The 15,921-nt window shown below is 38.5% G+C and overlaps 1 protein-coding gene across 1 annotated transcript; it reads left to right on the plus strand.

Moving 5' to 3' along the window:
• Positions 1-47: 47 nt before the first annotated feature.
• LOC123650627 (protein SCO1 homolog, mitochondrial) lies at positions 48-15,162 on the plus strand. Its single transcript, XM_045569534.1, has 6 exons — positions 48-372; positions 1,384-1,474; positions 4,497-4,694; positions 5,843-5,935; positions 9,286-9,401; positions 14,250-15,162. The coding sequence occupies exons 1-6, from the start codon at positions 88-90 to the stop codon at positions 14,382-14,384; spliced, it is 918 nt and encodes a 305-aa protein (XP_045425490.1). The 5' UTR covers positions 48-87; the 3' UTR covers positions 14,385-15,162.
• Positions 15,163-15,921: the final 759 nt, after the last annotated feature.

Here is a 15,921-nt window from a genome sequence, read left to right on the forward strand (position 1 = left end):
AAGAGCGGCTTCCCCTGACTTCCGGAGGAAGCGGAACAGTACCGGAAATCTCAGGGCGGGTCAAAGGAGGCGCGGTCTCCGAAGCTCATGGCGGGGTTGTTACTAGTTCCTGGCCGAATTTTGCGGCCTCCGGGTGGCCAACTTTGGCGTCTCTTGCCTCGTGGACACGGGCTTTGGGGCCCGGCCCAGGGAACCGCGAGAGTCTTGCTGAGGCAATGCTGCGTGCGGCAAGAGAAGGTGTGGCGGGCCGTGGGGCTCGCTGGCAGGTGCCTGGGAAGCCGGCCTCTCAGCACGGCGACGCCACCGCCCCCGGGGTCGTCGGGGCCGGAGCAGAAGGGCCACAGAGACCCGACGCACCCCTCGAAGCCCGGAGTGAGTGTATACCTGGAGCTCTTCTGCTCCTGGAGCCTGGTTGTCGCGGCTATCAGCCAGCCCACTGGCCTTCTTATCCCACTTGGTCATAACCTTAGAAACTGCTCGGCCTGGCTTAAAATTGCGCTCAGTGCGGCGGGCTTACCTGGGTCAGAGAATCTCATCCTGCGTTTCCCCTGCTTTGCGGGTAGTCCCAGTCCTCCGGATAGAACTTGAGAACCTACACCCTCTCTACGTGATTAGATACCCAGGCTTGGGTTTTATGTTAGCTTTTGCACCAGAAAAATAAAATGAGCTTTAGGTTTTCTGAACCTCAAGTTTACCATGATTGGGAAGTCAGAGCACCTTTATAATTTCTGCCACTCGAACCCCGTTCAGATATTTCGTGTATGCGTTGAAATTGAAACGAAAAGTGGATGTTAGTTACGTACGGATATGCCTTTTTCTTGGGTTTCTCTCGAGTTTTGGTTCTGATCCCAAAAGAACTTAAGAGCCACTCCCCTCTAATGATAAGTAAGAGAAGTGGGTTTTCGGAGCTGGGTAAGATTAATGAGTTAGGCCTAGTTGGCCAAAATCTTCCTTTTTGGGAACTTGCAGAAGAGTACAAAGAAATAATTGATGTAATTTGCAAGAAGCCCCACTTTTAGATGCCTCTTCTACTTTGAGTTTGTTGCTTCTGGAAGCCAGAGTTAGGTTAACCTTCCCCATTTTATTTATTTATTTATTCATTAATAATAATAAATAAGCTTCTTTGGGTGTTTTTTCACATGAACAAAAACTGACTTAGGATCTTTCCCCTGGAAATGAGTGCTTTTGTAATTGTCTGTATTCAGATCCCAGAACTAATGGCATCCACAGAAACTTTCAGTGTTTTCTCATCCCAGAAACATTTTGCTCACTTAATAAGATCATCACCTGTGTGTATATATGTTAAAAACTATAATAAATTTAGTATGGTTAAATGTTTGCATCTTACTAGGATTTTTATTTTTGAAATCTCTGCCCCAGTAGCCTGTTTCCTGGAAGTCTTTAGCAATCACATTTGCTATTGGAGGAGCTTTATTGGCTGGTATGAAGTTCTTCAAGAAAGAAAAGATGGAAAGTAAGTGGATATCATCTGATCACCTCTGAATAAAGTCCTTCCTGGCTATGTACTAGCATGTTTTTTGTTCTTAAACTTTTCATTTTGAAATAATTTTCAATTTATAGAAGAGTTGCAAAGATGGCATAGAGAGTTCCCATATACCTTTCACCCAGCTTCTCCTAATGTTAACTCCTACTTTACTATGGCACATTTAGCAGAACTAAGAAATTAAAATTAGCACAAAGCTGTTAACTAAACTACAGAGTTTATTTGGATTTTACCTGTTTTTCCATCAACGTCTTTTGTCAGTTTCAATATCCAATCTAGTGTACACTGCCTAACAATACTAAAAGACTTTTGTGGTCAGATTTGCATGTGGACAAGGTGAAGTTTGGAGGGTACAAAGATGACTAAGATGCAGTCTAGCCCTTGAGGTGCATACGACAGGGAAAGACACAGATGTAAAGGATTTCAGTAGATAAGGTTCTGCTGGGCCAAAGAGAAGCTTAGGATGCCCTTTGAGCCAAAGGAAGACCCAATCTTGGGATTTGAGCAGACTTCCTAGGGATCAATCATAGAAATAGTGTAAGTGGATACTGCAAACCACGAGGTATCAGCAGAGGTAGAGGCCAGAGGCTGACCATGGATGAGGGGAAGATAGAGCCTGGTCAGAGAATGCCAGGAAGTGCTCTGGATTAGAATCTTGAAACATTTAGAAATTCTTCATAAGAACTTTATATTTTAGTGAATATTTCAGGGCTTTTAAGATTTGGTTTAGAAGTTTTAGGTAAATCTTTAAAGTATTGCCTAAATCTTTCTGTTATTAACTGTAAAGTCTCTTTTCCTGATATTATACAGAGGGTAATGTTTAAATCAGGGAGTGAGAATTTATAGCCTTTAGAATATAACTTAGCAATATAAGTTCCATGCTGAAATATATGACATTGACATGACAAGCAATATTGATAAGATTTTCATATTCCAATAAGCAATAAGTTCCTTTAGTTTTATGAAGAAACAGAACTGGAAAGCTAAGAAAATAGTGACAGAGAAAATTCTAGAATATATAAGCTTCTTTGACTTCAGTCTGGAATTTCAAATGCAATGTTAACATTTGTTTTATTAAAAAATTTTATTATGAGGCCAGGCATGGTGGCTCACACTATACTCCCAGTGCTTTGGGAGACCAAGCTGGGAGGATTGCTTGAGGCCAAGAGTTAGACCAGCCTGGGCAATGTAGCAAGACCCCATCTCTACAAAAAATTTTAAAAATTAACCAGGTGTGGAACCTGTAGTTCCAGCTACTCAGGAGGATCATGTAAGCCCAGGAATTCGAGGCTGCAGTGAGCTATGATTGGGCTACTGCACTCCAGCCTGAATGACAGAGCAAGACCCTGTCTCTTAAAAAAAATTATGAAATAATCTTAAAAGTGATACTAAATAATTTAAGAGTGTTTGCTGATGTGATGCCTCATCATCTCCAAATACTTTATGATATATTTCCTACAGCAAGGAGGTTCTCCAACATAACCACAATATAACCATTAAAATCAGAAAATTAATATTGATGTGTCATTACTTTTCGGTCTTTAGACAATTGTCAAATTTTGAATATAGTTCAGTCTTCCACTTTTGCTACTTGGTGTTCTTTATAGCAAAAGGATCCAGTTCAAAACCACACCTTGTACCTAGTTGTTTCTTTAGTCTCCTTCAATTCGTAGCTGTCTCCCAGGCTTTCATGAATGACCTTGATAACTTTGAAGGTTACAGGCCAGTTATTTTGTAGAATGTCCCTTAGTTTGCATTTGATGTTTCTCCAAGGTTAGATTCAGTTGGTGCACCTTTGGCAGAAATATCATGAGAGGGATGTTGTGTTCTCATTCCATCTAGTCAGGAGCCACATAGTATCAGTTGGCTCATTACTGATAATGTTCAGTTTGATCACTTGATTAAGCTGGTGTGTCTAATAGGTTTTTCTACTGAAAAGTTACTCCTTTGTGTAATTAATATGTATTTTATGATGTGTATTTACATATTCTGTCCTCATCAAACTGTTTATATCTTTGGACTCATAGTTTCCTGTGTATTCATTGAATTTTAATCCATATTCTCTTTATTTTGATGTTTAAATTGTTCCAGATTGACCAGTGGGTGCACCTTTGAGCAAACTTCGGTGTCTTTTTGACATCTCCAATGTTCTTTGAGTTCTGCTTTCCTTCTGCTGCAAGAGGCCCCAGGCTTATCTTGTACTATCTCTGCTCTGGCCCTGTGTTTAGCCATTTCTCCAAAAAGCTGTTTCTTTTTAGCAGAGAATGATGTTTAGAAGTCAGGTTCTGGGCCCATTGCTCTTGAGGTGTGTCTGCTCCTGGATCTTCTCAGTGGACAGAGATAGGAAATAGATGTATTTACATCTATATTTATTTTGTATCTCTCTATATAAAACCATAAGCTCACACTAGTACCTCCAGTGTCATTCCAGTACTTCAGGATTCATTCTAGTTTTCCCCTTCTCCATCATTGACTTTCTTTTTGTTACTCTCTTATCTTTAATATATTTATTTATTTCATCAATTCCCCATATGTAACTAAGGTCCCATCACCACTGCTCCCTCCCCATGCACCTGTTGTCCTCAGCATGCTCAGGCTTGGACTCCTCATACCAGGCTACCCACCTTAGCCTCCCTGGGTTCAGACATTCTATTCTAGGCCACTGTGACCCCACCCCCATCCCCAGCATGTCCACACTTCATGGCTTAGGACTGAATTGTTCTGGAAGAGGAAGAAATATTTTTACCTCCTTCTTTTCTCTTTTCTCTCTTATAGTGCTTGCTACATACCATAGCATTTAATTTGATTTCATTTTATCGTTTTATGCTTATTTTTCTGAAAAGATTTTTTTGAGCTTCTTGAAAACTGAAACTATTTTCTCCACATTTTGTGCCTCCACAGTCATTATATGGTACTGACCGTGTATCAGGCATTTGTGTACATCTGGTTAGACTGAACATTTTTTTGGTGTGTATGTTTGTGTCTCTTGAAGAGCTAGAAAAGGAACGGCAGCGAAGCATCGGAAAGCCTTTACTTGGGGGACCATTTTCTCTCACAACTCATACTGGAGAACCTAAAACTGACAAGGACTACCTGGGTCAGTGGGTACTGATTTATTTTGGTTTCACTCATTGCCCTGACATCTGTCCAGAAGAACTAGAAAAAATGATTCAAGTCGTGGATGAAATAGGTAAGAAAGCCATCACTAACTATACAAAGTGTATGTTTACTTAATGTTACTACCTTTTTCACATTTCTTGTATTACTGTTAGGTGGGGTGTTGTAATTAGGTGGTTTGCAAGAGCGTGCACTCTCAGCATTTGGCTTCTTTGTTGTTTTGATTCCTGTGACCTTATTCTCCACCAAAGGAAATATAATTTGATGCTAAATGTTAGATCACTTAAAAATGTCAGTGTGATCTGGGTCTCACTTAACTCTGCTTTTGTGTCCATTCCTGTATCATAGCCTTTTATCACTGACACTGCCGTCACCTTTTCCCCAGTGACTGTGATGATTAGTCTAGGAAATCTGTGGAATGGTACTATAGTCAGTGGCATTTTATTAGTACCAATAAGAAGAAAGGGGCCGGGCGTGGTGGCTCATGCCTGTGGCTCAGCCGGGCGTGGTGGCTCAGCCTACCAGCATTCTGGTAGGCTGAGGTGCGAGGATCGCTCGAGGTCAGGAGTTCGAGACCAGCCTGAGCAAGAGTGAGACCCCATCCCCACTAAAAATAGAAAGAAATTATCTGGACAGCTAAAAATATATATAGAAAAAAATTGGCCAGGCATGGTGGCACATGCCTGTAGTCCCAGCAACTCGGGAGGCTGAGGCAGTAGGATTGCTTAAGCCCAGGAGTTTGAGATTGCTGTGAGCTTGACGCCACGAAACTCTAGCCCCGGCAACAGAGCAAGACTCTGTGTCAAAAAAAAAAAAGAAAGGATGCCTCCTTCTTAAAATGAATTGTTTCAGGATATTCAGTTCTTATTAATAGTTTGCCTTGCCCTTGACATATGGTGGGAAGGGAAAACATTACAAACATTGGATTGAATTAGGAGATGAGACAGCCACATGATGTGATCTGGGGTAACAACACTTATGCACTGGTATTTGATAGGATGTGTATCTGATTCCACTACAGATAATGCTTCTGTATATGGATCTGCTCTTCCTAGAAGCCATCCTGCCCCCTTTCCTGTACTCTTCACTTGAATGTTAAGATTTCCCTCTGTGTTTCCTTAAAACCTTGCTGTCACACTTGCTATACTGTCCTGTCATTGCTGGTTTCCTTTGTCTTTTCCCTTAAGGAACGAATACTGAATAACTGGAACTTTCTTTCAGATGGTATTCCATCTCTGCCAAATTTAACTCCGCTTTTCATCACCATTGACCCAGAGAGGGACACAAAAGAAACCATTGCAAATTATGTGAAAGGTATGTCTTATACTTTACATCTATTTAGCTCTTACAGTTTTTGAAACATCAATTCCTTTGAACCTCACAATGCCTTGTAAAATAGGACAAATGGTGTTGTCACCAGTTTAACAGGTGAATAAAGAGATGAAGCTCAAAATTGTTACTGTGGCTAGTCAGTATGTAATTAAGAAACAGAACAAATGAAAATTCTTCATAATAGATAAGTCAAATCCCTTTATGATTTGACTTGGTAGAGATCTGGAGAGAATACTTTCTAACTATTTAAATCACATTCTTAATTTAGTTTTAAGAAAATACATGTAGTTCTGAGACATACTAAATTTGAAAAATATTATGAAATAAGTACTATAGTTTTTCATTGCACCATATGAGAAAAAAAATTTGCTTTGCAATTAAGTTCATACCAGGTCAAAATATCTGTATCTTATTTTCCAGCAAATAATCCTGATACAGGTATGATATTCTACTCTGAACTTCTGATAAAGGGCTGGACAGCCAATACTTATCATTCCAAAATAGCAGTTATAACAAAGTTCAGGGCTAAGGGTAAATTCATAGCCTGTATTTGCTATTATGTTTTTGAAATTTATGTAACTGAGCCAGTAGAAGTCACTTAAAACATCTGGATTCATCAGACTACTGAAATGATAGCCCAACATTTAACAGCAATTCCTTCTTCCAAAGGTGTAGAAGCCTATTTGTGCTGTTTGAGTAAACTCTAAATTGAGAAATTGTTCAGGTTCTGAAAAGGCAGGATGGCTTGTCTTTCTTTTCTACTCTGTGAGTAAATGAAGATGAATGAAACTTGACATAGCTGCACATCCAAACTTTTTTTTGAACTGAATTGCTGAAATTGCAGTATTTTTCTAAATACCAACTTAAATTTTTTACAAATTCCTCCAAACTGCAGCTAGTAATAATTACATCATCAATCACTGTATGTGAGTGATGTTGAAGAATATTAACATGAGGTTTTGATATTTCAGTTCAGTACAACAACTCAAATGTCTACTCATTTGGGAATATTATGGTTTGGTTAATATATGATAAAAATAATTGCCAGTATAACACATGTTTAAATTGAAGATTGTGTATAATCCACTGAGTTCATTAGTAAATGACTGTGCTGTTGCCCAAATTTCTGACAAACCTGCAAACTGTGGACGTAAATTCTGCTTAAATATATATAATAAAAACCTCTAAACTTCAAGAAGAAAATATAAACCTTTGTAACCTTTGGTTAGGCAAAGATTTCTTACATACCAAACAAGACAAAATTGACAAATTTGGACTTCATCAAAATTGAAAACTGCTCTTTTAAAGGCACTGTCAAGAGACTGAAATGACAAGCCATAGACTGGCAGAAAACATTTGCAAATCATGTACCTGATTTGTACCTAGAATATAAATAATATATTAATATATATACATACATGCAAAAAGAAAGAACCCTATAAAAATGGGCAAAAGGTGTGAATGGATACTTCATTAAAGCCATACAGATGGCAAATAAGAGCATGAAAAGATGCTTAACGTCAATAGTCATTAGGAAAATGCATATTAAAACTATAATGAGATATTACTAAATACCTACTGGAGTGGCCAAAATTAAAAAGGCTGATCGTACCAAGTGTGGTGGGGATGGGAGGAGCTGGAACTCTGATATTCTGCTGGTGGGAACACAAAAAATGTACATCCACTTTGGGAAACATTTTGTCAGTATCTTAAAAAGTTAAACATATACCTACTATACGATCTAGCCATTCCAATCCGAGGTGTTTACTTAAAAGAAATGAAAGCATGTGTCCACACAGAAACTTGTATGTGGATGCTGTTAGCAACTTTGTGACAGCCAGTAAGTGGGAAAAACCCAAACATCCATCATTGGACATATTTACAGCTCACTGATTTTCCACAGAGGCACAAAGGACGTTTGCTGGGGAAAGAACAGTCTCTTCACTAATGGTACTGGGAAAACTGGATATCCATATGCAGAAGAATGAAACTAGACCCTTATCTGTCACAATATACAAAAGTCAGTTTAAAACGCATTAAAGATTAAGACTTGAACTATAAGACTATTAGAAGAAAACATAGGGGATATGCTTCGGGACATTGGTCAGAAAAGATTTTATGGATAAGGCCTTAAAAGCACAGATAACAGAGGCAAAAATAGACAAGATGGTTTCATATAAAACTAAAAAGCTTTTGCACAGTAAAAGAAACAACAGAATGAAGAGGCAACCTGCAGAATGGGAGAAAATGTTTGCAAACTGTTCATCTAGGGATTAGTATTCAGAATATGTAAGGAACTCAAACATCTCAACAGCAAAGAACAAATAATCCAATTAAAAATGAGCAAATGATCTGAATAGACATTTCTCAAAAGAGGACGTACAAGTGACCAACACATATATGAAAAAGTACTCAAAATCCCTAGTCAGGGAAATGCAAATCAAAACCACAATGAGGGCTGAGAAGCCAAAAGGAGCCTAGAAAGTTAATCAGGGCTTTGGGTCTAGCTTCAGATTTTGGGGCTGTGTCCTAAGGCTAAGGGAGCCTTGGAAATTTTTTTTTAGCAAGATAGTGCAGTGTGTGAGTTAAAGTTATTTGGCTGCAAGGAAGAGAAATCAGTTCAAAGCAGCTTAGGTGAAATAAGGGAATTTATTATAAGTATTCACTGAAATTTGATGAATTCTAAGAGCAGGAATATCTGGAAACTTAGGGAAGCCTAGAGTCAGTCTGTCTCTATCTGTTGCTCATACCACCCTGTGCGTCTGCTTCATTAGTTTCTCTTTCTCTGTTTACAGTGTTGATTTCTCTACTTCTTCAAAAATAGGGTGGACAATAGCCACCCTACAATCCTCAAGTTATAAATTATGGTTCTATGTGGAGGACATTATGCTAAGTGAAATAAGCCAGGCGGAGAAAGACAAATATGGCATGGATCTCACTGATCTACTTATTCCTTCCTTACACACTGTTGGTGTGAATGTAAATTAGTGCAGCCATATGGAGAACAGAATGGAGGTTCTTTAGTGTATCTCAGAACTACATGTATTTCTTAAAAATTAGTTTTTAATTAAAAATATGACTTTAAATAATTAGAAAGTATTCCCTCCACATCTTTACTAGATAGTCATAAAAAGATTTGACTTAAATGTTATAAAAGAGAATTTTCATTTGCTCTGTGTGAATTCTTTTCCTTTAAATCATAAAGAAATGTTTGGGGACTGACAGGAAGAAAGTGGCAATAGGGCTGCTTTACGACTGATACTGTTTTTTGAAGTCGAGATGGTAGTTTGACTGGCTTCTTATTTTCACTGTTTTTCTCATTTTTTATTTAGAATTTTCTCCCAAACTGATCGGCTTAACTGGCACAAAAGAAGAAATCGATCAAGTGGCCCGAGCATACAGGGTGTATTATAGCCCTGGTCCCAAGGACGAAGATGAGGACTATATAGTAAGTAAATGCTCAGGTTTTAACCCATGTACCCAGCTCCCAGATTCCAGATCTTCATACAGCTTTAAATGACTGGCTTCGGAGGTGAAAGAAAACGTAAGATTGTTGCAGATTCCTTAGGAATTTTGGATATTTGAAAGGCTAATAGAAGCATATTTTTTTAATTTATATTCACTGTTCTTTAATTGCCTGTTTTTCTCTTCTAGTGACATAAAATTATAGGGCAATATAAAATTAGATACTTGGATACCATGTTGGAAATAAAGAGGAACCATCATTTTGGGGCAAGGCTTATTTTAGTTTAAAAACATTGTATTGGTTCTCTGTGTCCCCAGTGAGGAGGTATAGGAAATTGCTCCTTTTGAGGCACAGTTTTAGGCCATGGGGAACTGCACTTTTTGGTTGAATGAGAATTCTGAAAAGCAAGAGAAAAGACAAAAACTATTGGAAGATAAGATTTTATAAGGTTTATTTGCATTCAATTATATGCCTTGCACAGTTAGGTTTTTAATTTATTCTTTTTAATGATAAGGAACAGGAATTCTGTTAAGTTGTACTTCCGAAGCTCTTACATTAAAGAGCTATCTTCATGTTCATCAGCACTGCCCCAGAAGCCTTAGGCTAATGCCCAAGTGACTGTGTTTCTTTTCTTATCAGTGGTTTCACAGTGAAGCACCACCGAAGGGCATAAGGACCACCCCTATCCACCCAGTTTCTTCTCAATGTAGACATTTTTCTCCTATCAGATTAAGAGTTGACATTATATCTTAGTATGATTTTAGTTTTCTTCCCTCAATTGTCATACTCTGGTTTTTCTATAATATTGTTTGGACAAAGCATAAGAGTCTTTCCAGCTGCAAAGCTAGTTTTGTGGAAAGAAAGATGTACAGGACCCTGAATCACTGAGCCACCAGCTCCCTGTGGCCTGTCCCAGGTGTGATGTGTGGGGGAGACCTCTCACTGTGGTGCTTTGTCTGTACAGCCCACTGTGGTTTCTCTGTCACCTTTGAACCTGGCACATACTATGTGCCCCTGTAGCCTATGGCCCATAGTAAAAGCTGTTTCTGGCCCCTTTGCCTCAATTAAGCCCACACAGCAATCTTATCTTCCAGGTCTGCTGCCTCAAAGTTAGGGAAACTTGGATTCATTGGAAAAAATGACAAGAGAAAAATGAGCATTTTTCCTTAAGCCCTAACTCTAAAGAAAGTAGAGGGACTCTCCTGTGGTTTCTTGCTGCACAAGCAGCATGGGAAGGATGAGGGAAGAGCAGAGGGGCACAGTGGCCCAAGAGGACGCCATGGAAAAAGAACTTTCTAGACTTCTTTCCTTTTTCTATAGAGAGTTGTATTAACTGGTTTTGAGTTTAACTGATGATAAACTAATCAGTCTGACTTCCAGCATTAAATGAGTTTTATTAAATCATTTAAATGTATATAGACCTAAACTAGGTAACCCTCCCTAGTCTTGTGCTTAGAGCTCATAGCTGTGAAGTTAAAAAGAAATTTTACAAATCAGACAGCCTATAAAACTTAAATTTAAGACATTCAGTTAAAGTGACGGTATATTTTGCTGAAACCAGAGTGCTGCTGACCACAGGAATGGGATTTGGGTCAGACTGCTATCAGATGCATAGCTATAGTCAACTGCCCTCAGTGTTTTTCTATTTAAAATACTTTGAAACGTTTGTGTAGCCTGCCTTGATGGGTTGGTGTTGACTTGGCAAGAATGTGTCATGTTCATGTTATCTGCCTGTAACCAGCAGTGTACAGCTAGTGATATCATAAACAAACCCAACACAGGCTTGGCACTGAGTTTTGTACTCATAATGCAGATAATCCAGAATATAGATATTAATTTTTTTTAATCTTACAAATTAAAATGCAAATATGCAATTCTTATGGAGACTTTCTGGACCGTCTAGAATACATGCTAGGCCCCATTTTGAGACATACCGGTCTCCTGCCATAAGAATTTGACCGTATGATAAGAATCAATGAGGAACTCATTGCTGTACATTTGCCAAATCAACCAATAGGGGGAGACACTCTCCAGCTTCTTAGGTTTTTCATTAGTATGACTTCTGTCCCTTGAGGTCACAGCTTTTCATCCACAAGATGATTTGGGAAACTTCTGTTAAGATTTAAGGACCTGCAAGGAGTGAGGGACTGCCTTAAAGGTTACCCTTGAGATGTAATGGATTGAGGTTTTCTGAATCCCAAACAGCAGTAACAAAAGGTAAGCTTCTGCCTTTTGAATGGACTCTTCAGACTGATAATGTATATAAACTGCACATGCCAAACATTTGAAATCCCATAGAAAACTAAATTTGCACATTATTGCCTTATATATAATGCATTATATAAGTGTTAGAAAACACTTTTGAAAAAAGAATACAAATGGCTTTCAAACCTAAGAAAAGATGTTCAGATTCATAATAAAAGAAATGTGAATTGTGTAACAAGATGCAATTTTTTACCTATTCAGCAATAGTCAGAAAGTTTGAAAATATATTGTCAAAATTGGAAAAACAGGAAATACACTGTTGAGTGAATTTAGAACAGGTGCTTTCCTGCATTGTTAATAGGAATTAAACTGATACATACACCCTCTTCAGAGGGCAGTTTGATAGTTTCTCTCAACATTTAAAGTAAAATACTTTTTAGGTCAAAGATTTTACTTTTTGGAATTTATATACCCTGCAGCATTGTTTGTAAAGAGGAAAGACAGAAAACCACCCAGCCATTTTTTAAAAAAACTATTATGTATGTATTAATACATAAAAATGTTCAATATGTTGTTAAATGAGAAAACAAGTACTGTATGTTATTACTTGTGTATGAAAAGAAGTAGGTGGTGATGGATATATACACACAGTAGGGAATGCAGAGACGTTCTCTGGAAGAATAGAGAAGGGACTGTTGGCCGTGGCCCCCTCCAAGGAGAAGAACTGAGGGAATCTGGGAGTCCAGAATGGGAGGAAGGCTTTCCTTGTATATGTTTACTGGATATTCTTTTTTTTTTTTTTTATGTGCATGTGTTACCTTCTCAAAAAATAAAAAATTATACGAGAAAAACCTTGCACATTATAAAAACTGAGTTGCTGCCCTCCAGTAGAATTAGAGATAGTGGCAACATGGTGGTAACACTTTGAAATTGGACAGATCCCAGATTTTAAGATTAGGTCTGGCACTTACTAATTATATAACTTCCCCTCTCCAGCTTGTTGTATCATTTGTAGAGGAGGAGGATACCTGTCTCATGGGCTAAGATGACACATGAAAAATTTGTCAATAAATGCTAGTTTCTCTTTTTCTATACTAGGAAGTACTCGAACTTGGAAGATCTCTGTATTAGAATAAATGTAAATTTGCTTTGCTCACAACCCAAATGAGTATTGATATGTGGCCACCAATAAGTTTGACAGAGAGAAATCAATATTTTTATTGTGTACTAGAATGTAATTTGTATTAAGAACACTCAGAAGATAGTCCCACAGACTGTAATTCTGTCTTTTAGGGGAGAGAAAACAGAAAAGAAAGAATTGAGAAAAGGAAGAAATAGGGAGAAAGAGCGGTGTAAGCTGTAGCATAAGGCTTCAAGAGAGAACTGGAGACTTATTAATTCTGATTTCTGTGTCAGATGCGTGGAGAAACATAAATCCCTAGTCTTGCTCCTCTAGTAAGTTATTTCACGACACATGAAATCACCAGCTGTTTGGGCTCTTGGTGTACATTCTTTCCTTATGTGGGTAGGCAGGTGGCGCTTTCCATTTGCTAGCTTCTCATGAATGTGTGTATATAAAAAATAATAACCTCACACACATATAATGTGTGTTGGGATATATTTGGGGGAGTAGCTCCAGTTTGGTATGTGTGATCACATTCCTGTCTTTCTTTTTGTCTTGCCAAGTAGCAATCAAGCCTGCAATAAATTCCAAGGACTCTTAAGTGACAAATCTGCTTATTTAAAATTGGATTTTGTGGAAGCATCTAACTAAAGAAATTGATGACTAATCTAAATTTAAGTTAAGAACTTTGCCAGGAAAATGGATGATGCATTTAAGATGACTCCTTAGGGATATAGCAACTATGGCCCCTGAGGATTTGCTTTCCAAGCTTTGCTTCAGATAGGATTGCTCAGTGCAGTGTATATAAAAATTTCCTAGGGGAGAAAAGCATGTCTTTTCCTGTTTCTGCTTAATTACTAATATCAGGACTAAATATTGTGTTAGAATTTATAGATCATTTAATTAAACCAGTGATTAGTTTTCTGGTTTCCTCTCATAAAACATGGTAAACAGAATTTAGGCAGTAATGAATGACAACCAGTTCCTCCTAAAACATAAAGCAATATTCCTAACAACTTGCTAAAGAAAGTAATTTTTCATCAACACTTTTAATTTCATGTGACATCTCTTTGTACTGTGGGTAAGGGGTCAGATGAGACATTTTACTCAAAGTGAAAGTATTTCCAAATAAGCATTGCTGTATTCCACAAGCACTGACTGTTTTATGAAGGCCTGCAGCAGCCATGTCTTAAAACATGGATTCTTTTTCTCAGAGAGTGTGTGTAGATGAGTGTATTAAAAATTGAACCAAAAGAATTCCATGTTCTAGCTGATGTTATAAGTAATAGCCAGTGCAAATTTTCAGAACACAAAAGATTATAGACAACCCTTCAGTGTAAATGTGCTATAATAAGCTTAGGCCCATTCCATAAGTAATAGAGGCTACAAAGGTTGTTTAAGCATGAACGTAAAGTTCTCTTATCCTGCAGCATTTATTCAGTAAAATAAGCAGTTTATTTTGGTAATAATCTTTTTGTTACACACCCCCCTTTTCTCTGCAGGTGGATCATACAATAATAATGTACTTGATTGGACCAGATGGTGAGTTTCTAGATTATTTTGGCCAGAACAAGAGGAATGCAGAAATAGCTGGTTCAATTGCTGCACACATGTGGGCACACAGGAAGAAGAGCTAGCCAAAGCCACGCTGCCGGAAGCAGTATTCTCTTGCTGAAGAGGAAGGAAGCTTTGTCTCCCTTAGGGGCCAATATATACATGCAACCTACAGAATGACCTGTGTACCACGAGAACATCTCCATTCTGGATGGGATGTTACCCTTGGGTTCAACCAAAATAGTTCTTGGAAATGTAAAGATGACAACCTGAAGTCTTTCAAGTAGCTGCGGTGAGACCAGAAGACCAAGATAAAGTGCAGCCAGTGAAGAGCGGACCTGGTGGAAGGATGCAGCAGGGAGAGGCACAGCCAGTGTGTCTCACCTCGTGAACGGACCCTCCAAGCAGCTCTGCTCTCCAGCATCTTCAACCCCTGACATACAGGTTGTGGGACTGAATTTTGCGGAAAAGAGTGATTTCCATGGCACTTTTGCTTTCCGCTTGAATTCTTTGGTCGCTGATAACAGTCTAATTAGGTTCTCTACCATTCACAGTTAATCTTCACACTTGAAAGCATAAGTTTAGTCTTCCTTGTTAATGAATATCACTGTCAGGTTTGCCTTTGATTGCCCTGTCAGCAGGTGGCAGTTTGACTAATGAAGAGGGTATCTATTTGGAGAAAACCTTTAGTCCAACTTTTCTAGGGGTCTTTGTTATGAGTTTTAGCTAAATGATGTGCCAAGTTTTCAATGACATGCCAAGTGGAAGTAAGAGGATATTGATCATGAGTGTGATACAGAGTACTTTTCTGCATATACAAGATTGCACTGCGTGTAAAATAAAGGTGATTGAGTCTTGCAACTCAAACAAGCATGACCTTTCTCAGGGGTGAGGAGTGGAGTGGGTGCCTAGATGGCAGCACACAGCTCTCAGGGCAGAGTCCCACAGACTCCAGTGGGCGGGTAGGTGGATGCTTGTTGAAATGCAGGTTCCTAGGCCCAGAGCTAAATTCACTAAGTCTGGAGTGGGATGCAGAAACCTCCATTCAAAACAGATATCACAGGTAACTCAGATGCTGGTGGTCCAGGGACCACACCTTGAGAGTGTTTTGGGGGGAAATAATTTCACCCATCTTTTGGTGTGTCAGAAAAAAAAAAAATGATTGTTGAGTGATAGAATGAATCTTGGCTTTTGTTTCTAAATGTAACTGCCCTGGATATCGAGGCTTGACTATATCACCTTTTCCACCTGAAGCTGCTGCCCTGGGGCAAAGTTTCTCTGAAAGTTTTTCAGTAAATCCTAAGATGCAGCAAGTATAATGCCTAGTCAGACAACAGATTCTTTTTATACATCAGTTACGTTTTTACATGCATATAATGTAGGCCTTTGGTTTTTAAATTCTCAATACTTATGTTAACCTAAGTATTTATATCGAAGTAACAGTATGTGAAAAAGAAAAATTCTGTAGCTGTTAGTGGCTGAATCATGTTCCCCAAAATTTATATGCTGAAGTCCTAATCTCAGTACTTTAGAATGTGAGTGTATTCGGAGATAGAAACTTTGAAGAGGTAATGAAATTAAAATGAAGCTGTTAGCCTGGGCCCTAAACCGATGCGACTT

This window comes from Lemur catta, chromosome 15 (genome assembly GCF_020740605.2).
Source record: "Lemur catta isolate mLemCat1 chromosome 15, mLemCat1.pri, whole genome shotgun sequence".
NCBI lineage: Eukaryota > Metazoa > Chordata > Mammalia > Primates > Lemuridae > Lemur > Lemur catta.